Source organism: Carcharodon carcharias, chromosome 6, assembly GCF_017639515.1.
Source record: "Carcharodon carcharias isolate sCarCar2 chromosome 6, sCarCar2.pri, whole genome shotgun sequence".
Lineage (NCBI taxonomy): Eukaryota > Metazoa > Chordata > Chondrichthyes > Lamniformes > Lamnidae > Carcharodon > Carcharodon carcharias.
In genome coordinates, this window is record NC_054472.1 from 149,221,007 (window position 1) to 149,244,710 (window position 23,704).

At 42.7% G+C, this 23,704-nt stretch overlaps 1 protein-coding gene across 2 annotated transcripts in view; it reads right to left on the minus strand.

Moving 5' to 3' along the window:
* ptpn23a (protein tyrosine phosphatase, non-receptor type 23, a) overlaps positions 1–23,704 on the minus strand; it is a 139,772-nt gene that overhangs the window by 78,941 nt on the left and 37,127 nt on the right. For both annotated transcript variants that reach the window (XM_041189709.1, XM_041189708.1), the window contains exons 4-11: positions 17,542–17,618; positions 16,207–16,256; positions 15,959–16,090; positions 13,387–13,467; positions 12,429–12,560; positions 11,474–11,521; positions 11,278–11,334; positions 2,132–2,190 (exon numbers count right to left, since the gene is read on the minus strand). In XM_041189709.1, the coding sequence (XP_041045643.1) occupies positions 2,132–2,190; positions 11,278–11,334; positions 11,474–11,521; positions 12,429–12,560; positions 13,387–13,467; positions 15,959–16,090; positions 16,207–16,256; positions 17,542–17,618 (636 nt within the window). The remainder of the gene's footprint in view (positions 1–2,131; positions 2,191–11,277; positions 11,335–11,473; positions 11,522–12,428; positions 12,561–13,386; positions 13,468–15,958; positions 16,091–16,206; positions 16,257–17,541; positions 17,619–23,704) is intronic.

Genomic DNA, 23,704 nt, shown 5'->3' on the forward strand with positions numbered 1-23,704 from the left:
GGCTAAATGCCCAACAGCTTGATCGAAGAGGTTGGCTTTAAGGAGCATCTTAAAGGAGGGCAGCAAGGTAGAGAGGCAGAGGGGTATAGGGAGGGAATTCCAAAGCTGAAAGCCCAGGCAGGTAAAGGCACAGCCACCAAAGGTGGAGCAATTGCACCTTTGTAATTGCTGTATAAAAGGGGAAGAACATTATGATAGAAATATTCAAGAAAATAGACAACAACCAGATCAAGCAGTGGTTTATAACACTGACCGTATACATCTAAGGCCCAGAAGTAAGTGTAGTCCAAATGATGATACCAAAGATTTCTTTCTCTTTACCAACTGCAAGGATTCAATGCATAGTGTCTAACTCAACTCACAGCAAATACACGCCAAGATTGCCAATTCAGTCTTAAACTGTAAAGTAGCCTTGTTCAGCAAGGCATGAGAAAATGGGAATATAGGACTGTTATAGCTGCATGCAATTCTGAAGTTGGACTCTTTTGGGGCAGTGGAAAGAGTTAAAACTCTGCATCTGACCCATGACATGGGGGTCCACAATGCTGGAGACACAAAAAGGAAAAAAAAAAACTTGCCACTCCCTTGCTGGTGTCTGCCATATTGTCTAAAATTGATCCAAATATCTGTACACCTCATTTCAAAAGGAACTTACTTTCACAAAACGCAACTGAAAACCAACAACATGTTGAGTAAACAAAGCAATTTCATAAATCATGGTGAAAAGGACAGACAAGGGCAGATGAAATTTAATGTAACATACTGTAAAGTGATTCTAAAGAAGCACAGGAACAGAGACCTGGGAGTATAACTGCACTAATCATTGAAGGTGGCAGGTCAGGTTGAGAAAGCAGTTAATAATGCATATGACATCCTGGGCTTTATAAATAGGGACACAGAATTCAAAAATTATTTATGATAACCCCAAATGAAATGAAGGTTAGCATCAACTAAAGTATTATGTCCAGTCTGGGCACCACACTTTAGGAAGGTTATGAAGAGGCATTAAAGAGGGTACAGAAAAATTTCATGAGAATAGTTCCAGGGTTGAGGAACTTCAGTTACTTGGATAGACTGGAGAAACTGGGGCTGTTTTCCATGAGAGAGAGAAAATTAGGAGGAGGTCTGATAGAGGTGTTCAAAATCATGTGTCTGGACAGAATGGATAGGGTAAACCATTCCTGTTGGCAGAAGGATCGAGAACCAGAGGACACTGAATTAAGGTGATTGGCAAAAGAAGCAACAGCAAATGAAGAATTTTTAAAAAAATACCGAGTGGTTAGGATTTGGAATGCACTATGGTGGGAGTGTGGCAGAGGCAGGTTCAATCGCGATTTTCAAAAGGGAATTGGATGAGTATCAGAAAAGAAAAAAATTTGCAGGGCTACAGAAAAAAGGCAGGAGGGGTATGGCTAGGCGAGTTGCTCTTGCAGGGAGCTCACCAAATAGCCTCCTTCTGTGCTGTAACTATTCTATGATTCCATGGGCAGGATTTTTAGTTCAGTAGGCGCCTGGGATCAGCGGGCCTGAGAGCGGCTGGGGAACGGACCCGGGAACGCGAACGGCCCCTGACCGTGATTTCACATGGTTGGCCAATTAACAGCAAGCCTGCTTGAACTGTGCACTTGAAAAGCTCAGCACTGCTGGGGTGGGGGCGGGAGGAGGATGAGCGCCGAAGTAGGCACAGGCAGGGAGCTGTCTTTGGAAACTGAAGGATTTAAATGCAATAAAAGCAGATTTTAAAATCTGGAAAAAATGCCCAAGCGTCAGCATCAGTCACATGAAAAAATACAAGAAAATTCTGTCCATACATTTTTATTTTTTAAATTTAATAGCGGAAACCTCATCCCGCTCATGGATGACGTTTCCTGAGAAATGCAAAGGCCACCTAGCCAATAAGTCCGCCTGCCAACATAATGTTGGACAGGCAACAGAAAATCTCCAATAATTGCACCATTAATGGGTTTAATTGCCCTCTTAATTGTCCGAGGGTGTGCTTCCAAGTTTAGTGCGCGATGATGTCAGGACGCTTGCGTGCCATCATCACGTGCTATTTCATGCTTGAGCAGGTCGAAAGTGTGCCCACACACAGAGTGAAAAATTCTGCCTTCCATCTCTTTCGGTTACTTACTTTCCACCAATTACATCCGTAGTAAATCGCAGAGCTTCTTGAACAGTCTCAGGCTGACCCTAAAATACAAAATGGTGAGTCTACAATCTGCTTTGTACTGGATACTTTACACACAGGTAAAACAATTGGCAATTCCTTCCCCCTCCCATGATAGCTTAAGTGTACTTTCAGAGTTTTCACATTTACCCAAGTCTTTCTTCCTATTACCTCACACGAAGCAACATCCTAGTGAATCAATTCTCGCTAAATGGCTCAACATCCTCTATAATATGACGCCTAATACTGTAACTGTGGTTTTAACATTTTCCACAGATTCACCATTACTTCTTAACTTTTACATTCCAGACATCTTGCCACAAGATCCATTAGTATTTTTTAAATGGCTTCAAGTGCAAATTTTGTCAGAAACTAGAAGCAGAAACTGCTCTGCTCTTCCACATCACCAAACCTCCTGTAAAGAATAATTATAGTATAACATCTCTAGTCTGGAAATTCAAAGTCTGGAACATCAGCTGTCCAGAAATCTTTTGAGCAGATTTGGGAAGCTCACGGACTATTTTAGTACAGTACATTGGAAGCAGAAACATATAAGATACAGTATTTGGATAAGTAAAACATTTTTTTTTACTGCCTACAGCGTTTTATCACTGTTTTGTGTTTCAGGTAAACAGTTATTTAACACATAGAAGTGTTAAGTGAAACAGGAAATGTTGTTTGACAAATTTATTAGAGTTTTCTGAGGATGTAACAATAGGGTAGATAAAGGGGAACCTGGATTTCCAAAAGGCATTCAATAAGGTGCCATATGAAAGGTGAATAGGCAAGATAAGGGCTCATACATTTAGAGGTAATATATTAACATGGATGGAGGATCAGTTAATGGACAGGAAGCAGAGAGTGGGCATAAACAGGACATTTTGAAGTTGGTAGGCTGTGAATAGTGGAGTCCCGCAAGGAACAGAGCTGGGACCTCATTAATGACTTAGATGAAGAGGCAGACAGCACTGTAGCTAAGATTGCTGATGTTACAAGGCTAGGTGGAAAGGTAAGATGTTGGGAGGACACAGAGGTTGCAAAGAGATATAGACAGAATGCATTTAAGGCTGGGTAAACAGGTTTTTGGTGTCTCAAGGAATCAAGAGATATCAGATTCTTGATAAGCAAGGGAGAGGCTGGCAGCAGGGCCGGCAGAGACAGGAAGAGCTGGGTGTCCTGGTGCATGAATCACAAAAGGCTAATATGCAGGTACAACAAGTAATTAGGAAAGCTAATATAATTTTATCATTTATTGTGAGGGGAATTGAACACACAAGTAGGGAGGTTATGCTTCAGTTGAACACCACATTTGGACTACAGTGTACAGTATTGGTCTCTTTAGTTAAGGAAAGATGTAACTGCGTTAGCAGTTCAGAGAGGGCTTACTAGACTAATATCAGGAATGGGCAGGCTGTCTGACGAGGAAAGGTTGAACAGATTAGGCTTGTATCCACTGGAGTTTAGAAGAGTAAGAAGGAAGTTGATCAAACCCTTTAAGATCGAGGGGTCTTGACAGAGTGGATGTGGAGAGGATGTTTCCTCTTGTGGAAGAACCTAGGACTAAGGGTCACAGTTAAAAAATAAGGGGCCGCTCATTTAAGAAAGAGATGAGGAGAAATTTTTTCTCTCAGAGGGTTGTAAGTCTTTGGAACTCTCTCAAAAGGTGGTGGAAGCTGGGTCTTTGAATGTTTTTAAGACAGAGGTAGACAGATTCGTGATTAACAAGAGATTGAAAGGTTATCAGGTGTAGGCGGGAGGTTACAATCAGATCAGCCGTGATCTTATTGAATGGCGGAGCATGTTTGAAGGGTTGAGTAACCTGCTGTATGTCCATATGTTCACGCAACAGGGCGTGAGAGAAAGAGCGCGCTCTGAGCTGAAGAGGACTAAAACACCACTCTGAGACAAATTTTAACAGAGTTGAGCAGTAAGGCAAATTGCCATCTAAACCAATAATCACCCCCAGGTATCTGTTGCCATTTCCAAAATTTTAAAACCGTTCTTAATCCCCTTGAAGAATACAGCTTTCTTAGATACTATATGTTAAGTGTCAGATGGACCACCAGTTCAGAACAACAAAAAGTACTACTGGAACTAAAGAAACTGCCATCCCCTATCTCCACACACCTGAATATATAATCTGCAAAAAATTTAGGGACACTGAACATCAGTGAGTTTACAATTTCTTTTAAAAGGAAGAATTTTGATTAATCTACTCCACTCCCTCTTCTTTTTCATTTGCATCCTGATTGGTTATAATCATATTGAAGCTCAACAGGAGAAAGGGAGGGAGGGAAGACAATTACTGAATCTTAGCGCAAGGGAGATAAATTAACTTTTGAGTGTGTAATGTACTTCAGACTTATAATATTAATCCAGCTTTATCACACCAGTGAGCTCATCCCCTAAGCAAATTCCTGCAATATCTCATGAGCTAAACAAAAATATTCAGGGAAGCTATAAACCAAAGAGGAAGAACATGAGAACTAGGAGCAGGAGTTGGCAATTCAGCCTGTTGAGCGTGCCCCGCCATTCAATACAATCATGGCTGACCACATTTCGGCCTCAATGTCAATTTCCTGCCCTCTCCCCATAACCTTTCAACCCGTTACTAATTAAAAACCTGTCTATCTCCTCAAATTTATTCAGCATCCCAGCATCTATTGCAGTCTGAGGTAGTGAATTCCACAGATTCACGACCCTTTGAGAAAAGTAATTCCTCCTCACCTCTGATTTAAATCTACCATCCCTTAGCCTAAAACTATGGCCTCTCGTTCTAGAATGCCCCACTAGGGGAAACATCTGCTCCACGTCTACTTTGTCTATCCCCTTTAGCATCTTATATACCTCAATTAGATCTCCTCTAATCCTTCTAAACTCTAGCGAGTATAGGCCTAAACTACTCAATCTCTCTTCATAAGACAAGCTCCACATCTCTGAAACCAATCTAGACTAAATTTTAAAGAAAAATCATAAATTCTAGCCGCCTACAATTATAGAAAATGCTAGAAATATATCGCAGATTCATCAGCATCTGAGACAGTGTGAAGCAGAGTGATCGAAGAACAGAGTTCTGTGTAAACAGTACTAAAGTCGAGAATTTGGTACAAGTGGGAATTTAGTGCAGATGGGGGAGGTGGTGCTGGTTTTAACTTTTTGTTTTACTTTCAGTAACTGGCCTGTGTTCTTCTTTTATCTCCAAGCTAGGAGACTACAACCAGCTATTAATTTACTAAATACTAATTGGTTAACAAATCAAATTAATAAAGTTAGGTAAACATGGCAGAGCAGGTGGTGCCATAACTGCAACATATGAAGTTTGTGGAAGGCACTGCAATCCCAGACAACCATATCTGTGGTAAGTGTCTGCAGCTTAAGAAACTTTGGCATAGAGTTGCTAAACTGGAGTCAGAGTTGCAAACATAGCAGGCCATCAGAGAGGGGCAGCTATCTGGGCATGTTGATTCAGGAGGTGGTCACAGCCCTTTAGTTAAGCAGAACTTTAGAGTTAAAAACAAAAACCAAAATACCTGGAAAAACTCAGCAGGTCTGGCAGCATCTGTGGAGAGGAGCACAGTTAACATTTCGAGTTTGAGCGACCCTTCAACAGGACTAAGTAAAAATAGAAAAGAGGTGAAATATAAACTGGTTTAAGGGGGGGGGGGGGTAGAGCTGGATAGAGGGCCAGTGATAGGTGGAGATAGCCAAAAGACATCACAGACAAAAGGACAAAGAGGTGTTGAAGGTGGTGATATTATCTGAGGAATGTGCTAATTAAGGGTAGAAAGCAGGACAAGCAAGGTACAGATAGCCCTAGTGGGGGGGTGGTGTGGTGAATGAATCGAAAAAGGCTAAAAGGTAAGGATAAAACAATGGATGGAAATACATTTAAAAATAATGGAAATAGGAAAAGAAAAATCTATATAAATTATTGGAAAAAAAAGGAAGGGGGGGTGAAAATCGGAAAGGGGGTGGGGATGAAGGAACAGCACCTCATCTTCCGACTAGGCATTTAACAGCCGTCCGGACTGAATATTGAGTTCAACAATTTTAGATCATGATCTCTCGCCTCCATCCCCACCCCCTTTTCGATCCCCCCCTTTTTTTTCCAATAATTTATATAGATTTTTCTTTTCCTACCTATTTCCATTATTTTTAAATGTATTTCCATCCATTGTTTTATCTCTATCTTTTAGCCTATTGCGATTCCTTCACCCCACCCCCACTAGGGCTATCTGTACCTTGCTTGTCCTGCTTTCTACCCTTAATTAGCACATTCCTCAGATAATATCACCACCTTCAACACGTCTTTGTCCTTTTTTCTGTGACATCTTTTGGTTATCTCCACCTATGACTGGCCCTCTATCCAGTTCTACCCGTCCGTGTCTCTCCCCAACCACGCCCCCCCACCCTCCAAACCCCCCAACCCCACCTTAAACCAGCTTATATTTCACCTCTTTTCTATTTTTATTGAGTTCTGTTGAAGGGTCACTCAGACTCGAAACGTTTACTGTGCTCCTCTCCGCAGATGCTGCCAGACCTGCTGAGCTTTTCCAGTTATTTTTGTTTTTGTTTTGGATTTCCAGCATCTGCAGTTTTTTGCTTTTATTTTAGAACTTTAGAGTTGATCAACGTTGAATGAGAGGAAGGTGTGACTGTGATTAAGGAAGTTATGGGGATCCAGGATGTGCTACATATGAACATTCAAATTAGGAGCTGGAGTAGGCTAGTCGGCCCCTCGAACCTACTCTGCCATTCAATAAGATCACGGCTGATCTGATTGTGGCCTCAACTTCAATTCTGCCTATACCCGATAACCTTTGACTCCCTTGCTAGTCAAGAATCTATCTACCCCTGCCTTAAAAATATTTACTGATCCTACCTCCACCGCTCTCCAGGGATGAGAGTTCCAAAGATTCACAATCCTCAGAACAAATTTCTTCTCATCTCCACCTTAAATGAGACACGCTTATTTTTAAAATTGTGTCCCATGGTTCTAGTTGTGCTGATGGAGGAGCCTCAGGGGGCAGCAAAATCAGGGGATGGATACTGTTCACTGCAGCAGTGGCCAGGAGATCTGAAGGTTGTGTCATCTAAGGCGGAGAGTTAGCGACATCTTGTCCTGGCAGGAAATGAACTTGGAGTGGGAGGGGGAGGATCCAGTTGTCCTGGATAATAAATGACAACATAAGGACAGTATTGAAAAAGATCTTGGCTCAGAAGAACATTAAGTAACATCAGTATGGGTGGAGGTTAGGAATAACAAGGGTCAGAAAACACTGGTAGTGGTAAAAACAAAAAACTGCAGATGCTGGAAATCCAAAACAAAAACAGAAATACCTGGAAAAACTCAGCAGGTCTGGCAGCATCGGCGGAGAAGAAAAGAGTTGACGTTTCGAGTCCTCATGACCCTTCCACAGAACTAAGTAAAAATAGGAAAGGGGTGAAATATAAGCTGGTTTGGGGGGTTGGGGGGGGGGGGGGGGGGGGGTGGGGGGGTTGTTAGGACAAGCAAGCAGTGATAGGAGCAGATAACCAAAAGATGTCACAGACGAAAGAACAAAGAGGTGATGAAGGTGGTGACATTATCTAAAAGAATGTGCTAATTAAGATTGGAGAGCAGGACGAGCAAGGTAGCTCTAGTGGGGGTGGGGTGAAATAAACCATGGGTGGAATACATTCAAAAGTAACGGAAATAGATGGGAAAAGAAAAATCTATATAAATTATTGGAAAAAACAAAAGGGAGGGGGAAGAAATGGAAAGGGGGTGGGGATGGAGGAGGGAGTTCAAGATCTAAAGTTGTTGAACTCAGTATTCAGTCTGGAAGGCTGTAAAGTGCCTAGTCGGAAGATGAGGTGCTTTGCAGAACACCTTCGGTCTGTCCGCAAGAATGACCCAGACCTCCCTGTCGCTTGCCATTTTAACACTCCACCTTGCTCTCTTGCCCACATGTCTGTCCTTGGCTTGCTGCATTTTTCCAGTGAAGCTCAACGCAAACTGGAGGAATAGCACCTCATCTTTGGACTAGGCACTTTACAACCTTCCAGACTGAATATTGAGTTCAACAACTTTAAATCTTGAACTCCCTCCTCCATCCCCACCCCCTTTCCATTTCTTCCCCCTCCCTTTTGTTTTTTCCAATAACTTATAGAGATTTTTCTTTTCCCACCTATTTCCATTATTTTTATTCCATTGTATTCCACCCATGGTTTATTTCACCCCACCCCTACTAGAGCTACCTTGCTCATCCTGCTCTCCAATCTTAATTAGCACATTCTTGTAGATAATATCACCACCTTCAACACCTCTTTGTTCTTTTGTCTGTGACATCTTTTGGTTATCTGCTCCTATCACTGCTTGCTTGTCCCAACAACCCTCCCCTCCACTTCTTCCCCCCTCCTCCCCCTTAAACCAGCTTATATTTAATCCCTTTCCTATTTCTACTCAGTTCTGTTGAAGGGTCATGAGGACTCGAAACGTCAATTGGTAGTCATAAGCTTATTGAGCCTCAGTACTAGTTATCCCATTTGATAGAGCATTAAGCAAAAACTATTTGGAGACTGTTTCAGGGGCAATGTAATAATCAGAGGGGACCTTAGTCCTCATATAGACTGGACAAATGAAATTGGCAAAGTTAGTCTGGAAGATAAGTTTGCAGAAAGCTTTTGTGATACTTTCCTAGAACAATACATCGTGGGAACTAACTAGGGATAAAGCTACTTTAGATCTAGTATTGTGCGATGAAGCAGGTTTAATTAGTAATCTCATAGTAAAAGATCCTCTGGGGAAAAAGTGATTATAATACAATTGAATTACTTATCAATTTAAAAGCGACATACTCCAGTTTCAAACAAGAATCTCAAACTTAAAGCATTTTACATAGTTATGAGGGGAGAGAGGGTCAAGGTTGATTGGAAAAATAGGCTGAAAGGAATAGTGGTAAATAAACAAGGGAAACATTTAAAGAAAGAATACAAAGTGTTCAACAAAAATACATTCCATTAGAAATTAAAATTCCACAAGAAAGATCCATCCATTGCTTTCTTGTGAAGTTAAGGATAGCATTAGTTAAAAAAAGGTTTATAATGCTGCAAAAAACAATAAACCTAACAACTGGCAGCACTTTAGAAACCAGTGAAGGGTGACCAAAAAATTTTTAAAAGGGGAAAAATAGAATAAGCATAACCTACTTAGGAATATGTATAAGTAGTAGAATAGGTAAAGGCAAAGGCAGAAGAAATCATGTGGAATGAAGAAATGGCAGCAATATTGAACAAATGTGTGCCTGTCTTCACAGTTGAAGACACAAATTACATATCAGAAATACAGGGTAGCCAAGGGGCTAACAACTGTGAGGAACTTGAGGTAATTAGTATCAGCAGAGAAAAAGTATTGGAGAAACTTAAGGGACTGAAGCTGACAAATCCTCAGAGCCTGATAGCCTCCAACCTAGTGTTCTAAGAGAGCTGGCTGCAGAGATCATGGATGCACTGGTTATTATTTTCCAACATTCTCTAGATTCTAGAATGGTCCAAGCTGGTTGGAAGTTAGCAAATGTAACTCCACTGTTCAAGAAAGAAGGGAGAGAGAAAACAGAACTACAGGCCAGTTAGCCTGACATCAGTTGCGGGGAAAAGGCTGGAATCTATTATTAAGGAAGACTTAACAATACGCTTAGAAAATCATAGTATGATCAGACAAAGTTAACATGGTTTTAGGAAAGGGAAATTGTTTGATAAATTTATCAGAGATTTTTTCGAGGATGCAACCAGTAGGGTAGATAAAGGAGAATCAATAAATGTGGTATACCTGGATTTCCAAAAGGTATTCAATAAGATGCCACACAAAAGATTAACTAGAAAAGATTTTATAGAATTGGGGATAACACATTTGTATGGACAGGGGTTTGGTTGCTGTACAGGAGGCAAGTGTTGAGATGAACAGGACATTTTCAAGTTGGCAGGTTGCCACAAGTAGAGTGCCACAAGATCAGTGCTAGAGCCTCAGCTATTTAAAATCTATATATCGATGGCTTAAGATGACAAGGCCAAGAGTAACACATCTGTTTGCTGATAATACAAAGCTACATGAGAAAGTAGCCTGTGAGGGGATGCAAAAAGGCTGCACAGAGATATAAGCACATTAAGTGAATGGGCAACAAGGTGGCAGATAGAATACAAAGTGGGGAAGTGTGAGGTTATTCATTTGGTTCTAAGAACAGAAAAGCTGAATTTCTTTTTAAAAGGCATGAAACTTTAAATGATGTTCATAGAAATTTGAGTGCTGATGCAAGGAATACAGAAAGTTAGCATGCAGTAAGCAATTAAGAAGGCAAGTGGCATGTTGGCCCAAGGGGATTGGAGTTCAAAAACTAGGAAGAGTTGCTATAATTGTACATGGCTTTAGTTAGACCATACCTGGAATATGTGCGCAGTTTTGGTCTCCACATATAAGGAAAGGTATGCTTGCATTGGATGCAGTACAGCAAAGGTTCCTAGGATGAGAGGGCTGTCCTACTCTGAAAGGCTAAGTAAATTGGGCCTATACTCTTGAGTTTAAAAGAATGTGAGGTACTGAAAGATACAAGATTCTTAAGAGGATTGACAGGGAGACACAGAAGCTGTTTCCCCTAGCTAGGGAATCCGCAGACAGAGTCTCAGGATCAATCATTTGGGATCAGTCATTTAGGATTGAAATGGGGAGAAATATCTTCACTATTGTAAATCTTTGGAATTGTCTACCTCAAAGGGTTCTGGATGACAGATTATTGAGTACATTTAAGGCTGAGATGGACAGGTTTCTGTTGTCTCAGGGAATCAAGGGATTTGGGGAGCAGGAGGGAAAGTGGGGTTGAGATCAACAGTCAGCCCTGATAATACTGAAAGGCACAGCAGCTCAACAGGCTTTACGGTCTACTCCTGCTCCAATTTCTTATGTTCTTATGAAAGCTTAATATTTGAGGTATGATCCTTCATTAGCACTTAAAAAGCATGCTAAATCATACTTTTGATAGTCAGTGCATGTACTTTTCAAACATTCTTCAATAGCAAAATATTATACTAAAGTGTTAGTCGCCTAACGAAAAGAAAATGAAGAAATCAAAACTTACCTTTGCATACTTGACTGCTTCGTTCAACTTGTCCAATGAACTTTGAAAGTAAGCAAGCTGCAGTGATAGAAAATCCACATGTTTTTAACATCATACTACAGACCAGACAGAACAAATACATTCACTTCAATCCAACTACAGACTCACTTCACAAACTTTAAGGCGAAAAGAATGGTGAAGAATATTTTCTACTCACTCTTTCCCCATACTTCTGTTGTTCTTCCGCTTGCTTACCCATATGAAGCTGCAATAAAGTACAAAGAAAAGTCTTGAGACTGTCAAATGGCAGGAGGAGCTAGAAAACTCCAGCAACTAGGGAGAGGGAAGAATTGTCAGAATTGCTGTGAACCATAAAAAATTGTAATGCTAGTCACTGAAGTTGATGGCTTTTTAAAAAAAACAGGTACATTTTCAGATTCGGTGCCAAAGTGCATAGTAAATTTTTGCTAGAAGAAACTTTCACCTGCCCAACATCTAAGTTACTGTAGCCAGCATGGGAGTGCAACAGAAACCTGTGTCACTAAATTTTGGCACACTGGTTATGCCACATACAAACTCCATGACTTCAGGAACAAACAAAACAAAGGTTCAGCTAGCGTTACAAAGGATAGAAAAATTCAGTAAGAGAACAGCACCAAAAATACCAATTCATTCCTCTTCAAAGCCGATATCTTCTGGCCCCAAGTTAAGCTTGACCAGCTGAGTAGGCATGCAGAGACAAGTCTCGCATTTGTATATGTCACTTAAAAGAATCTATTTTCTCTTTACTTTCAACATAGATTTTGCACGAATTTGAAGGCACTCATTCAAAACAGTGCTTTGAGTTCAGCCAATTGCCTGGTGGTTAAAGCACTAATTGTTGTATTAATCCATTAAGATCAAAAAAAGATTCCAGTATGTAGATCTAAAAGTTGGCCAAGAACAAGATAGCCTTCATGACAGTATAGCTCAATATTGATTGCTCAGGCTCATTCTTCAAGCTAGTACTTCTGCAAAGTGCAGGGCAGTAGCCTTGTCTAAGCAAGAGGCAGGTCTTTCAGGAAAAAAAAAGGAGAAAACCCAGGAGGTGAGGGTTGAACAGAAGAAAAGAAGTTGTTGTTGGAGAATACCAGGAATTCAGAGTTTTACATTTTCTACATGACGCCACTTACATGTGCGACTGCAGCATAGTAATAAATCTTCATTTGTACCAGCTTCTTCCAGTCTTTCTGAAATTTCCCAATAAGTGAAGCAGTCTCTGAATTTTCCAGGGCACGACAAGCTTCCTTATAATAGTCAACCACCTGGCAACAATGCAAAACATAAATCTCTCAGCCCACATTGTCAAGAGGCAATTTTTTTTCTAACTTGTTAAATTTAAAACTAGTGAAATTTCATAAGAATAAAAACAAAAAAATTAACAGAAAATGCAGCCAAGACTGTTATTTTTTCCAGTTCCTCCCTGAAGTCTGCACCAAAAGGTACTGAAGGTAGTTTGCAACCCAATAACTAAAAGCAAGCTGTGGACCAAAGAAACTGGGAAAGGCGACAAGTTGAAAAATAAGTCAAAGGCATTTCCTCTTCATGTCTTTATTAAATCTCAAAATTAAAATAAAGTTACTCGCTCCACATATTATCAAGACATTATTATGAAGTAGTTGTTAAAAAGGTAAATCAGGAAACATAGTACATCCGGGGTGCATCAGTCAGAACAAGATATAACATATAGGTCACGTGTGTAGGTTTGATCATGTTTCCATAAAAATGATTGAAGTTTAGAAGGGGTCATCCCTTTGGCATCATGCCAAAGGTTGCAGGTGTCTCCATTATAAGGACTATGAGCTCAATTTGACTGGAGAAAAGACCAAGATGACATGATATGGTCATTACAATAACGACTATAAGGTAGAAGCATGCAGTTTACTTGAGAAAGAATTACAAAAATTAACAAGTCTCAAACTGAATGTGCCAGAGACTGTTTTCACCACAACAGTTAAAAGAAAGGGTTTTGTGTTCTCCCCACTCTTGAAATAACGTACAGTTTTATATTTTTCCTCATCTCAAAATCTTTCATGAAAATACACACCCTGTCCAACAAACCGTACAATATTAATGCACATTGTTACATACCTGGGCACTGATTCTTGCTACTAGGAAACTTTTTCTGTTGTCCAGCATAGATTTTTCCAGCAGACACTCCTGAGCTTGTCCCTAAAATAATGAGACAGCAGACAAGTGATATCAATGAAAAATATAGTATCTATTTTGACATAACCATTACGTGAGCCATTAATGACTAACCCAGTTATTCAACTAAAAACAGTAATTTTAGTTTGTCAATTGGGAATGCAGTTGATGAGGTGATCTATTTAATTAATGTTATGTCTCTTAAATAAGAATACGTACTGCATCAACGCAAGAGGTGCATTTTCAACTAGAGAGACATATAATTGCTTTGAACAGGGAAAGTCCTCTTGCCAAACTTCACTGGTTGCCTGAGTTTCAGCATTAACATCTTCGAAGAAAACAAACTCCATATCATTGTTTCAATAGGAAACCTCCAACTGAGGACCAACTATGTATGGTTTCCATCACTATGGCTGCTTATTTTCATCTCCATAACAAATTACTCACCCTTGCCCTTCAATGCTTTCTACTTACAATTCTGGTGTTTTCATCACTCCAAATGTTGCAGTTTTCCCCAGCGGTATTACCTTACTCCCCTCTCCTCAGACTCTGCCCACTTGTGCATTACTAGCTCCTTCACCAGACCACAGGTGGTCCCACATTCTTAAATTCCCTCTCTAGCTCTCCATGTACCTTCCTCCATTATAAACCACCACTGTGATCCAAGCTTTTACTCACCTTACACAATAGCTCTTCCTTCGGCTCAGTGTATTTTTTTGTTTGTACCCATGTGCTTTGGGACATGGTTAAGCACTGAAGACATTGTTTAAACACAAGTTATTTTTACCACCCACACACACTTTACTCTCCGTAAAATGATCCACTGTCTCTTCTCCCTCTCACTAACACCACTGCTGATATAGCCTTCAGACTACCATGCCACTACATTCTAGAATTTTTTTTCAATTCCTGTATCGACATTCTGAAAGTTTACCATATTGATTGTTTTTGATCACATCACCTAATCCCTCTCTCCTTGCTGCTAAGTGGCCAGCAGTCTCTCTGTAAATAAGTTTTTGAGGCATTTGACTGGGTGAAAGACACTTAAAACTGTGCTGATTTATCTGTTGATTTTAATGACAGCTGAGACAAATTTAAAATAAGACAGTTGGAGCTTTATTCCATTTAAAGGACTAAATTATTTTCAAATCCTGGCCAGGCGTCCAACTAAAATTGAAAAAAAATCCACTTCCTTAATCCGAAAGGAGGTATTTTTGCCAGTCCCCCAGCTAAAGCACTGTCAAAGGTTGCACTTGAAGAATTTACCCATCCTCATAAATAAAACCTAAATGGTCAAAGTGTAAAACCCTCTTAAATCTATGCCCCATTGCTGCAGGAACACCTCAATGAAAGTCAACTAATGGGATTAGTTAGTTTATTAACTCCTTCTTGGTGCTGACATTTGCAATAACAAATTCTCCTTTTTAATTTCAACAGCCACGAGTGTACAGCATCCTAGTTCAGTAGCTTAACCACCTTCAGCTCCACTAATTTTTCCAGAATAACTTATTTTCTTCTGGTAATCTCTTCATAATTGAAGATGGATTGTTCATCGAAGATAAAGGAAATTCATGATGAGGCAAGCCTACAGATGTAGGCATTACACAGACTGTGATTTTACTGTACAAACACTTCAAACCTTTGTGAGACAATTCTCTCCATATTGTCAAATATTTATTCTAAACATGTTGACACCTATTAAAATAGTAAACAATGGAATCTCCAACACAATCAGCATTTTTGTGATAATACTGCAGTTACTGGTTTGCTTATATTTATTGTTAAGTCCCAAACTTATACAATTGAGATACATACTTTATGTACAGCCTCACTACAATAATATATCAAACCTTATTTACACAACCATTATGGCTGAGTACTTAGCTCCTTTCCATCAACACATCTTGCCCTGGCACAAAATCTCTGCTTTTCTGCTGTGGCAAGGAGAATACAGGGTCAAAAGACAGACAAAATATGATTACAACAGCTGCAAAATGCATAATCATCCAAGACCCTCTATGCATTGTATGAGACAAAAATCATCAAGTGTCATGTAACACAGCACAATCGTGTGACACAAATTCACCAAAAATATTTACTTTTTAATGGTAATTCAATTTTCATCTCTCCTCAAAAGGCGATTCATTTGAGTTTCAACTACACTAGTTGCCCTCTAATAGCTCCCATGAATAGCCATTCATTACAGGTCAGTACAAGCAGCAAAATTCAGCAGGTGATCTGCAACGGTGATCACAAACAAGGCAACTTCTGCCCTCACACCATGTCCACACACACACATTCTAATACTGGGTAGCAATCGAGATCAGGAAATTGATCTCACTTTCTCTCTAACGGGGTCAACTAAGATGAGCTAATGCAATGCAGACTAAGAAACAAACCTCCAACATCTGGAATGCATGGCTCAGTTACACATTGCATTACCTGTTGAGCAAAGGGGAGGTGTCAGAATGCACGTTTGCAAAACTTTGAACCTCATCTTGAGTTTTGTCCTTACCAGCATGAGGTTAATGTTAAGGTTGAGGATTTGGTGGCTCATGTCTACACTGTAAGAGTGGCTGAAATGATCCCGTAGGTAGGAGAAAGCTCCCGCTGAGCACTGAAAGTGTGTACAGGAAACCTTCATGCCCTGTAAGGAGGCATAAATTCAGTTACAGGGCATATCTTCAAACAAAAAAAAACACCAAACGGCAAAATCAGTAAGAATAGCTCACTTTGCAGTTACTTGAATATATTATTACCTACCTCCTCAGTCACTCTGTTATCCACAGCTCCGAGCATTGAGTGAAGGGCCCCTGAGAGAATAACAAATCATCACCAATTCAATAATCTACTGATGCAAAGAAATGGCTTTGCAAGTACAATATGAAATGAATCCAGTTCGTCTCAATCCAGTTCTTAGTGCATATATGTGACCAAAGCATAAAACTCTTCTAATTCAGCATTATATAACAATCCCAGTCAGCACTCTCAAAATAACTTATGTTGGCATTTGAAAAGGAATGCATTAAGCCAAATGATAAAATGCAATTAACTTTTCCCCAAAATAAAGGTTTGAAATATAATTATGGAAATTAGCCCAAATCACTTGTATATACTTTGTAAGGTCCTAATTTCTTTTTAATTTTAAAAAAAAAATCAGCATTAGTCATTTTGGGGTGTTCAACAAGGGTAAAGTATATAGAATTACTTAAGACATATGACACAACCAGTCCATGCCAGCGTTTACATGTCACTCGAGCCTCCTCCCATCTTTTCTCATCGAGTAGATTACTAAGATTGGATATGATAATCTAATGTTTATGATACTAGATTATCAACCCACTGCTCATTTAGTATTTCGCTATAGCAGCAAAGTTACTGGTCTAGTAAGTCAACAATCGTCACTTCAAGTTCCCCATGACAATCGGTTCTAAAAGTAGTCTAATTTTTTTTTTGAAAAAGCTAGGACCAGTATTGACTATAAAGCTGTTTGATTGTTGTAAAGCCCAAATAGCTTCATTATGTCCCATAGGTCTAGCCTGTGTGAGATTCTAGTCACATACATGATTGATTCTTAGCTACCCTTAAAAGTGGCCTTGTACAAGGGAAGGCGGTGGCATAGTGGTACTGTCACTGGACCCAGGGTGATGCTCTGAGGACCCGGGTTCAAATCCCACCACGGCAAATATGGTGATACTTGAATTCAATGAACATCTGGAATTAAAAAGTCTAATGATGACCATGAAACCATTGCCAATTGTCCTGTAATCTGCCATCCTTGCCTGGCCTACATGTGACTCCAGATGCCCTCTGAACAAGGGCAATTAGGGATGGGCAATAAATGTTGGCCTAGCCAGTGACGCCCATGAATGAATAAATGTCCCACTCCCTGAAAGGCAACTAGGGATGGACAAGAAATCCCAGGCTTGCAGGTAATGTCAACATTCTAGAAATGAATTTATAAATACATACTCATTTAACAAGTGAAAATAGAGGCATGAAAGTTACTGTTGTAAATGTTATTTAACACACTTTTTTCAGGAGAATAAAAGAGAATTTGCTGTACAAGCCTATAATTGAATAATTATAATTACTTACCCAGATTATATAGAATGCAGGCCTGTTCATAGCAGATCTCATCAACAGTTACTGTCTTGCCAGAAAAGATCTCCGTCCTGTAATTTCAGCAGACACATCGGGTTGTCACTTTACACATCCCATTAATGAAACCAAACAGATCACTCAGCATCGACTTAGGCACCAGAAATGACAATGACAAACTCAGCCCTGTTAACCTTGCAAAGTCCACCTTACAGGCCTCTAAGGGCTTGAGCCAAAATTGAGAGAGCTGTGCCACAAGCTAGTCAGGCTAAAGCCTGACAAAGTCAAACTTATAGAATCATACTGCTCAGATAATGTTCCAGCCACCACCATCACCATATCTGGGTATGTCGTGTCCCACTGGCAGGACAGACCCAGCAGAGGGAGTGGCAGTGAAATACAGGCGGGAGGTAGTTGCCCTGAGAGTTCTCAACATTAACTCCAGACTCCAAGAAGTCTCATGGCATCAGGTCAAAAATGGGCAAGGAAACCTCCTGCTGTTTACCATGTACTATCACCACTCAGCTCATGAATCAGTACTCAACCATGTTGAACACCATTTGGAGAAAGCACTGAGGGTAGCAAGTGCATAGAATGTACTTTGGGTGGGGGTCTTCAATGCCCATCACCAAGAGTGGCTCAGTAGCACCACTACTGACCAAGCTGGCCGAGTAATAAAAGGCATAGTTGCTAGACTGAGTCTGCGGTGAGGGAACCAACAAGAAGGAAAAACATACTTGACTTCATCCTCACAAACCTTGCCTGCTGCAGCTGCATCTGTCCATGACAATTGATAGGAGTGACCACCTCACAGTCATTGTGGAGACAAAGTCCTGTCTTCACATTGAGCTCAGCCTCCATCATGCTGTGTGACACTATCACTGTGCTAAATGGGATATATTTCGAACAGATCTCGCAACTCATGACAGAGCACCCATGAGGCGCTGTGGGCCATTATCAGCAGCAGAATTGTACTCAACAACAATCTGTAACCTCATGGCCCGGCATATCCCCCACTCTACCATTACCACCAAGCTAGGGGATCAACCCTGGTTCAATGAAGAGTGCAGGTGAGGAGCAGCACCAGGTATACCAAAAAACGAGGTGTCAACCTGATGAAGCTACAACTCAGGGCTACTTGCTTACTGGCCATTTAAGAGTCAACCACATTGCACCCCATCCACAAGCATTCACTCTCTCCACCACTGACACGCAATAGTAGTAGTGTGTACCATCTACAACATGCACTGCAGGAGCTCACCAAGGATCCATAGCACCTTCCAACCCCATGACAGCTACCACCTAGAAGGACAAGGGCAGCAGATGCATGGGAACACCACCGCCTGGAAGTTCCCCAAGCCAAACACCATCCTGACTTGGAAATATATCACTGATCCTTCACTGTTGCTGGGTCAAAATCCTGGAACTTCCTCCATAACAGCACTTTGGGTGTACCTACACACATGGACTGCAGCGGTTAACGAAGGCAACTCACCACCACCTTCTCAAGGGCAATGAGGGATGGGCAATAAATGCCTAGCCAGCAATTCCCACATCCCATGAGTGAATTTTTAAAATTTCATTGGGTTAATGCTGCCCAGCAGACTGCACTCAACATGAACTGCGCAGGCTTGAACAGGTCATGCTCAAGTTGATTAGTGTTCAATAAAATAGATTCATCCAAACACTTCCACATATAATTATACAGTACGTCAACATCCATCATTAATGGCAATGTGGCATCTTACATGAGCATGTATGTAATCTCGTCTCCAGATATTTTTTGCTTTGCTTTTGACTACACACCACCTGGTGCCTGACAGGGAAGCCTTAACCTAGGCCAGCTGGCAAGACTCATGAAAGCACCTCACCATATGTGCTTCCCTCTCCCATAAAGGGAGGCAACTGGCCCTTGCTCAGGATCTCTCTCACTAGTACAGCAGATACAGGTTAAGAGTTTTAAGCCTGATCAGCGAAATAAAGCAACTCTTAGAATGATCATACAAACGACTTAGAATGAATGATTATACAAACAAGGAGACCAAAAGGATTCCAAAGTGGATCAATTTTGTGTGTCGTGTTAACTGATCCCAACAGAGCAGCAGTAGGGTGCAAAAAGGAGAATCAGCACGTCAGGGCTAAGACTAATCAACTAGTGCTCCCTTTTATGAAGGCTACAGAAATAAGTGATCCTACAACCAACAGATCAGATTAAAACTCTGGAATCTTGCCTCGTCCAGTTGTGAATGGTGGTGGACAATTAAACTAAAAAGAGGAGGGGAGTCCAAGAACATTGCCATCCATAATGATGGTGGAGCCCAGCAACTCAGTACCAAAGACAAGGGTGAAGCATTTGCAACCATTTTCAGCCAGAAGTGGCAAGTGGATCATTCATCTTAGCCTACCCCTGAAGTTCCCTGTTTTCAGCCAATTTGATTCGTTGCATGTGATAGCAAGACCGAGCACATGGATAAATAAAGACTTTGCGCCCAGACAATATCCCAGCTGTAGTGCTGAATATATGCTCCACAGCTAGCTGCATCCTTAGCCAAGCTGTTCCAGAACAGCAAGAATACTGGCATCTGCTCAATTAAACGAATGGAAAATGGCCTGTCCAACAAAAGGCAAACAAATCCAATCCAGCTAACTATCACCCCAATCTTCTCTCAATTATCAGAAAAGTAATGGAAGGTATCATTCACAGTACTATCAAGCAGCACTAACTCATCAAAGACCTGCTCATCAATGTTCAGGTTGGGGTCTGCCAGGACTATTCAACTCAAGGGGCGGAATTTTCCAAGCCCGCAGGCAGCAGGTGTGATAGGTGGCAATGACCTACTGCATGACGGCGTGAAGGCAAGTTGTGATCATCCACTCAGCCCGCCAATGGCAGGCCACGTTTCCCGCCATCGGTCGGCGGGGAGCTAATTGTAATACATCAGTATATAATTAGAAGACCATCTGGCCAGGGTCTTGGAACCCTGCCGTGTCATTCATCCACGTTGGCGAGAAAGCACACTGACACATTTCACAACAGCACACAAGCAACGTGCACTTGGTGGCCTTCATTTTGAGGGAACTGGGGTGAGTGAACAGCAGCGTTCTCCACAGCTCGCCTGTTGTTTACAAGCCTCAGGGACGCTGGTTGGGGGGTTTGGGGATGGGGGGGTTGGGTGTGTGGCGGGGGCAAATGATGCCTGGCTCCAGAGGCAACTGCTGACGAGAGTGTGGTGTCCGGGGTTAAGTGCCAGCCAGCCTCAGAGGCGACCGTTGGTGGTCAAGTGCTGCCCTGGCACTGCATCCCACACACAGGTAATCGATTTGCGGTCAGGGTAAGCGAGGGAAGTGGCCACGCATTAGGGATACCTGTACAAACTGACAATACTTCTGCAACTGAGACAGATCAGGCACAGCCACGATGATATGCTTGGGGTTGGGTTCCTGGCCTGCCCGCCCATGCAAACAACTCGGAGGCACCAAAGGGCAACCAAGCACTCCATACCTTATTTCCCACCACCCCCCAAACCACACCCCCATCCCCCTGGCACAGGCTTCAAGTCTGCCACCACTTTATTGGGTGGTGGAGCAGCTGGACTGCACATGTTGTACAATCTCCTTGCCAACACTGGCCATGTAGCAGTCACCGCTGGACCCCATCAGGATGCTGTGCCTGGACTGGTCTGATGGAGCCTTCAACACAGTCTGCAGAGGCTGTCACGCCTCGTCATCGTCTGCTGTGTCTTTTACAGCTTGGCGCTGAGGAGAGGAACTGGCTGAGGAGGAGATGGAGGAGCTGCACATCTCCTCCGACGAGGAAGACACTGACGGGGATGAGGGTGAGGGGGTCCTCGGTGGTGACGATGATGGGTGAGGCTCTCGCACTGGATAGACGAGGCAGGCACGCTTGGGAGGCCCTCATAGCTGCCAGATTTGTGGAGGATGAAGATGACATGAGGTGAGGTGTCCCCATAGGTCCTCATATCGCAGGTGTGAACGTTTGGCTCCAGTCTGGCTTATGGCAGTTCCAATACCTGCTGTGAGAATGCTCCTGTCATGGAGATGCAGTGGAGGTCCTAACAGTCGCTCGATCGCCGGAGGATGATGACAACATGCAGTGAGGACACTCCATAGACCTTCACATAACCTCCGAGAATGTCTGACTCTTGTCTGGCCGAGGGCAGCTCGCTTGCGCTCCATGATCAGGGACATCTCAGAGACGCAGCCATGAAACTTTAGATGCATCTGATGCTGTGTCCACCTTCAGCACCGCAGACCTTCAGGAGCTGGTGCACAGCAGCACTGGTCACAGATGCTGGGGTGATGGGAGCCTGCCCCACCTTAAAGATGCCAAGAGCACACAGAGAATGAGAGAACTCTGTGGCACCTGCCCACTACAGATTGGCAGCAATGACGAGTGCTGCCGTGGTCAGGCATCGGTAATGTTTACAGGCAGAGAGAGGTTGGACCATCACTGTGGTCTGACAGCTGCATAGAGAACAGGGAAGAGGCCCTGGACTGAGACACCTGCCTTTCATCATATGCAGAAAGGTTTCACATTTCAGTGACAAGAACATTGCTCATCAGAACAAGTAGCCACAGGCAGGGTAACATTCTTAGGAATTTATTGACAATAATGAACAGTATGTACAACCGATCAACACCCGTGCCCAATGTGTGCAACTACTTTTAACCAATTTCCCTAATCCTGCTGACTGTGTCGCCCTGTCTGTGATAACTTTGGAGGGCATCCACTGGACGGCCCCGGCCTGCTTTCGGCCTGTGAAGCTGGAGGTCACGGGAAGGTGGGATTCAGATGGGCCTGTCACCCCCAGTCACCTCGGTGGATGGCCCCGAAATGTGCACCTGCTGATCCTCCTCCTTATGGATGCCCAGGACCCTTGGCTGACTTTATGAGTGGAAGGGGTAGCTGGAGTGAGATCGAGCTGCCCAGCACCCCTCTCACATACACACTGTTGCAGACCAACTATGGCATCAGCAATGGAGTTAAGCCCAAGTAGCAGTGCAGGAATGACGTCCTGGACCAAGGTCTCTATGGCAGCCGCCATCCTGCCAGTGTTGACCTCGTTGTGTTGCAATGCCAGCGCTATCACCTGAGCCTGAAGATGGAAGGACTTCTCCATTGTGCTTTGCAATCTGAGGAGCGCAGCGGACATCTCTTCCTGATGCTCCCTAGCATGCCTTTGGAGCTGCAGCAACTGTGACATGACCGAGTCCAGAGGCTCGTCATCTGATTTGGATTCAGCAATGTTCTGCCCTCCAGCAATTCCCTGAGTGCCAGGGCCCTTGGGAAGTCCCTGCCTCCGCCTGTGGATCAGAAAGTGCGATGTGCTCACTGGATTGTGATCCCTAGACGACTCTAAAGCTAGTCCCATCGAGGTACGTCTCTCTGCGATAGTGGAAGGTGTGGTTGAGCACTATAACGGGGCTTCTGGGAGGGTGCCTTCAGATTCCTCTTCAGAGCTTGACTGGAGGCCCTGGGTGAGATGTGCCTGCAAAAGCAAGGGGAAATAATTAGTGCATAGCAGCGGCCTGTGAAAGACTCACGGCATGGTTTCTGATGAATGTTGCACTGCTAAATTCCCACTTGGTACAGCAGTGCCAACCTCGCCGTCAGCACATAACTGGTCCTGGGCATTGCCGGCCAGCTGGATGGCTCATTTTCGAATTCTGTCAGAACTTTGATCTCTGACATCCCTCCACCTGTCTGCGACCTTTCCGTCCTGTTGTTTGCCAGTTTGTCCTGCATGGATAGAGATGGGAAGTGTGTATCAGGATGCCTGTCAGGGCAGATGATAAGTATGCCTGGCCTGTGAGGGTGGTGAGTGGTCCCATGGACAGGATGAAGACAATGATGGTGTGTGTAAAAGAGTGAATGATGTCCCTTGCACTGGCAGTGAGTGAGGGCCATGTGGATGTGTTATGGGTTTGTGAGTTGGGAGTGATGAAAAGAGTGACTTACCCCAGCGGAACGGAGGAGCTCATTCATCCTTTTGCAGTGCTGGGTGGTGTCCTCCTCTGCAGGGCATTTGCACAGACTGCTGCTGCCACTGCCTCCCAAGCTGGGTTGGTGGCTTTGCTGCCCATCCTGTGGCCAGAACGGGTGTAGAGCACATCCAACGGGCTTCCACGGCATCCAGCA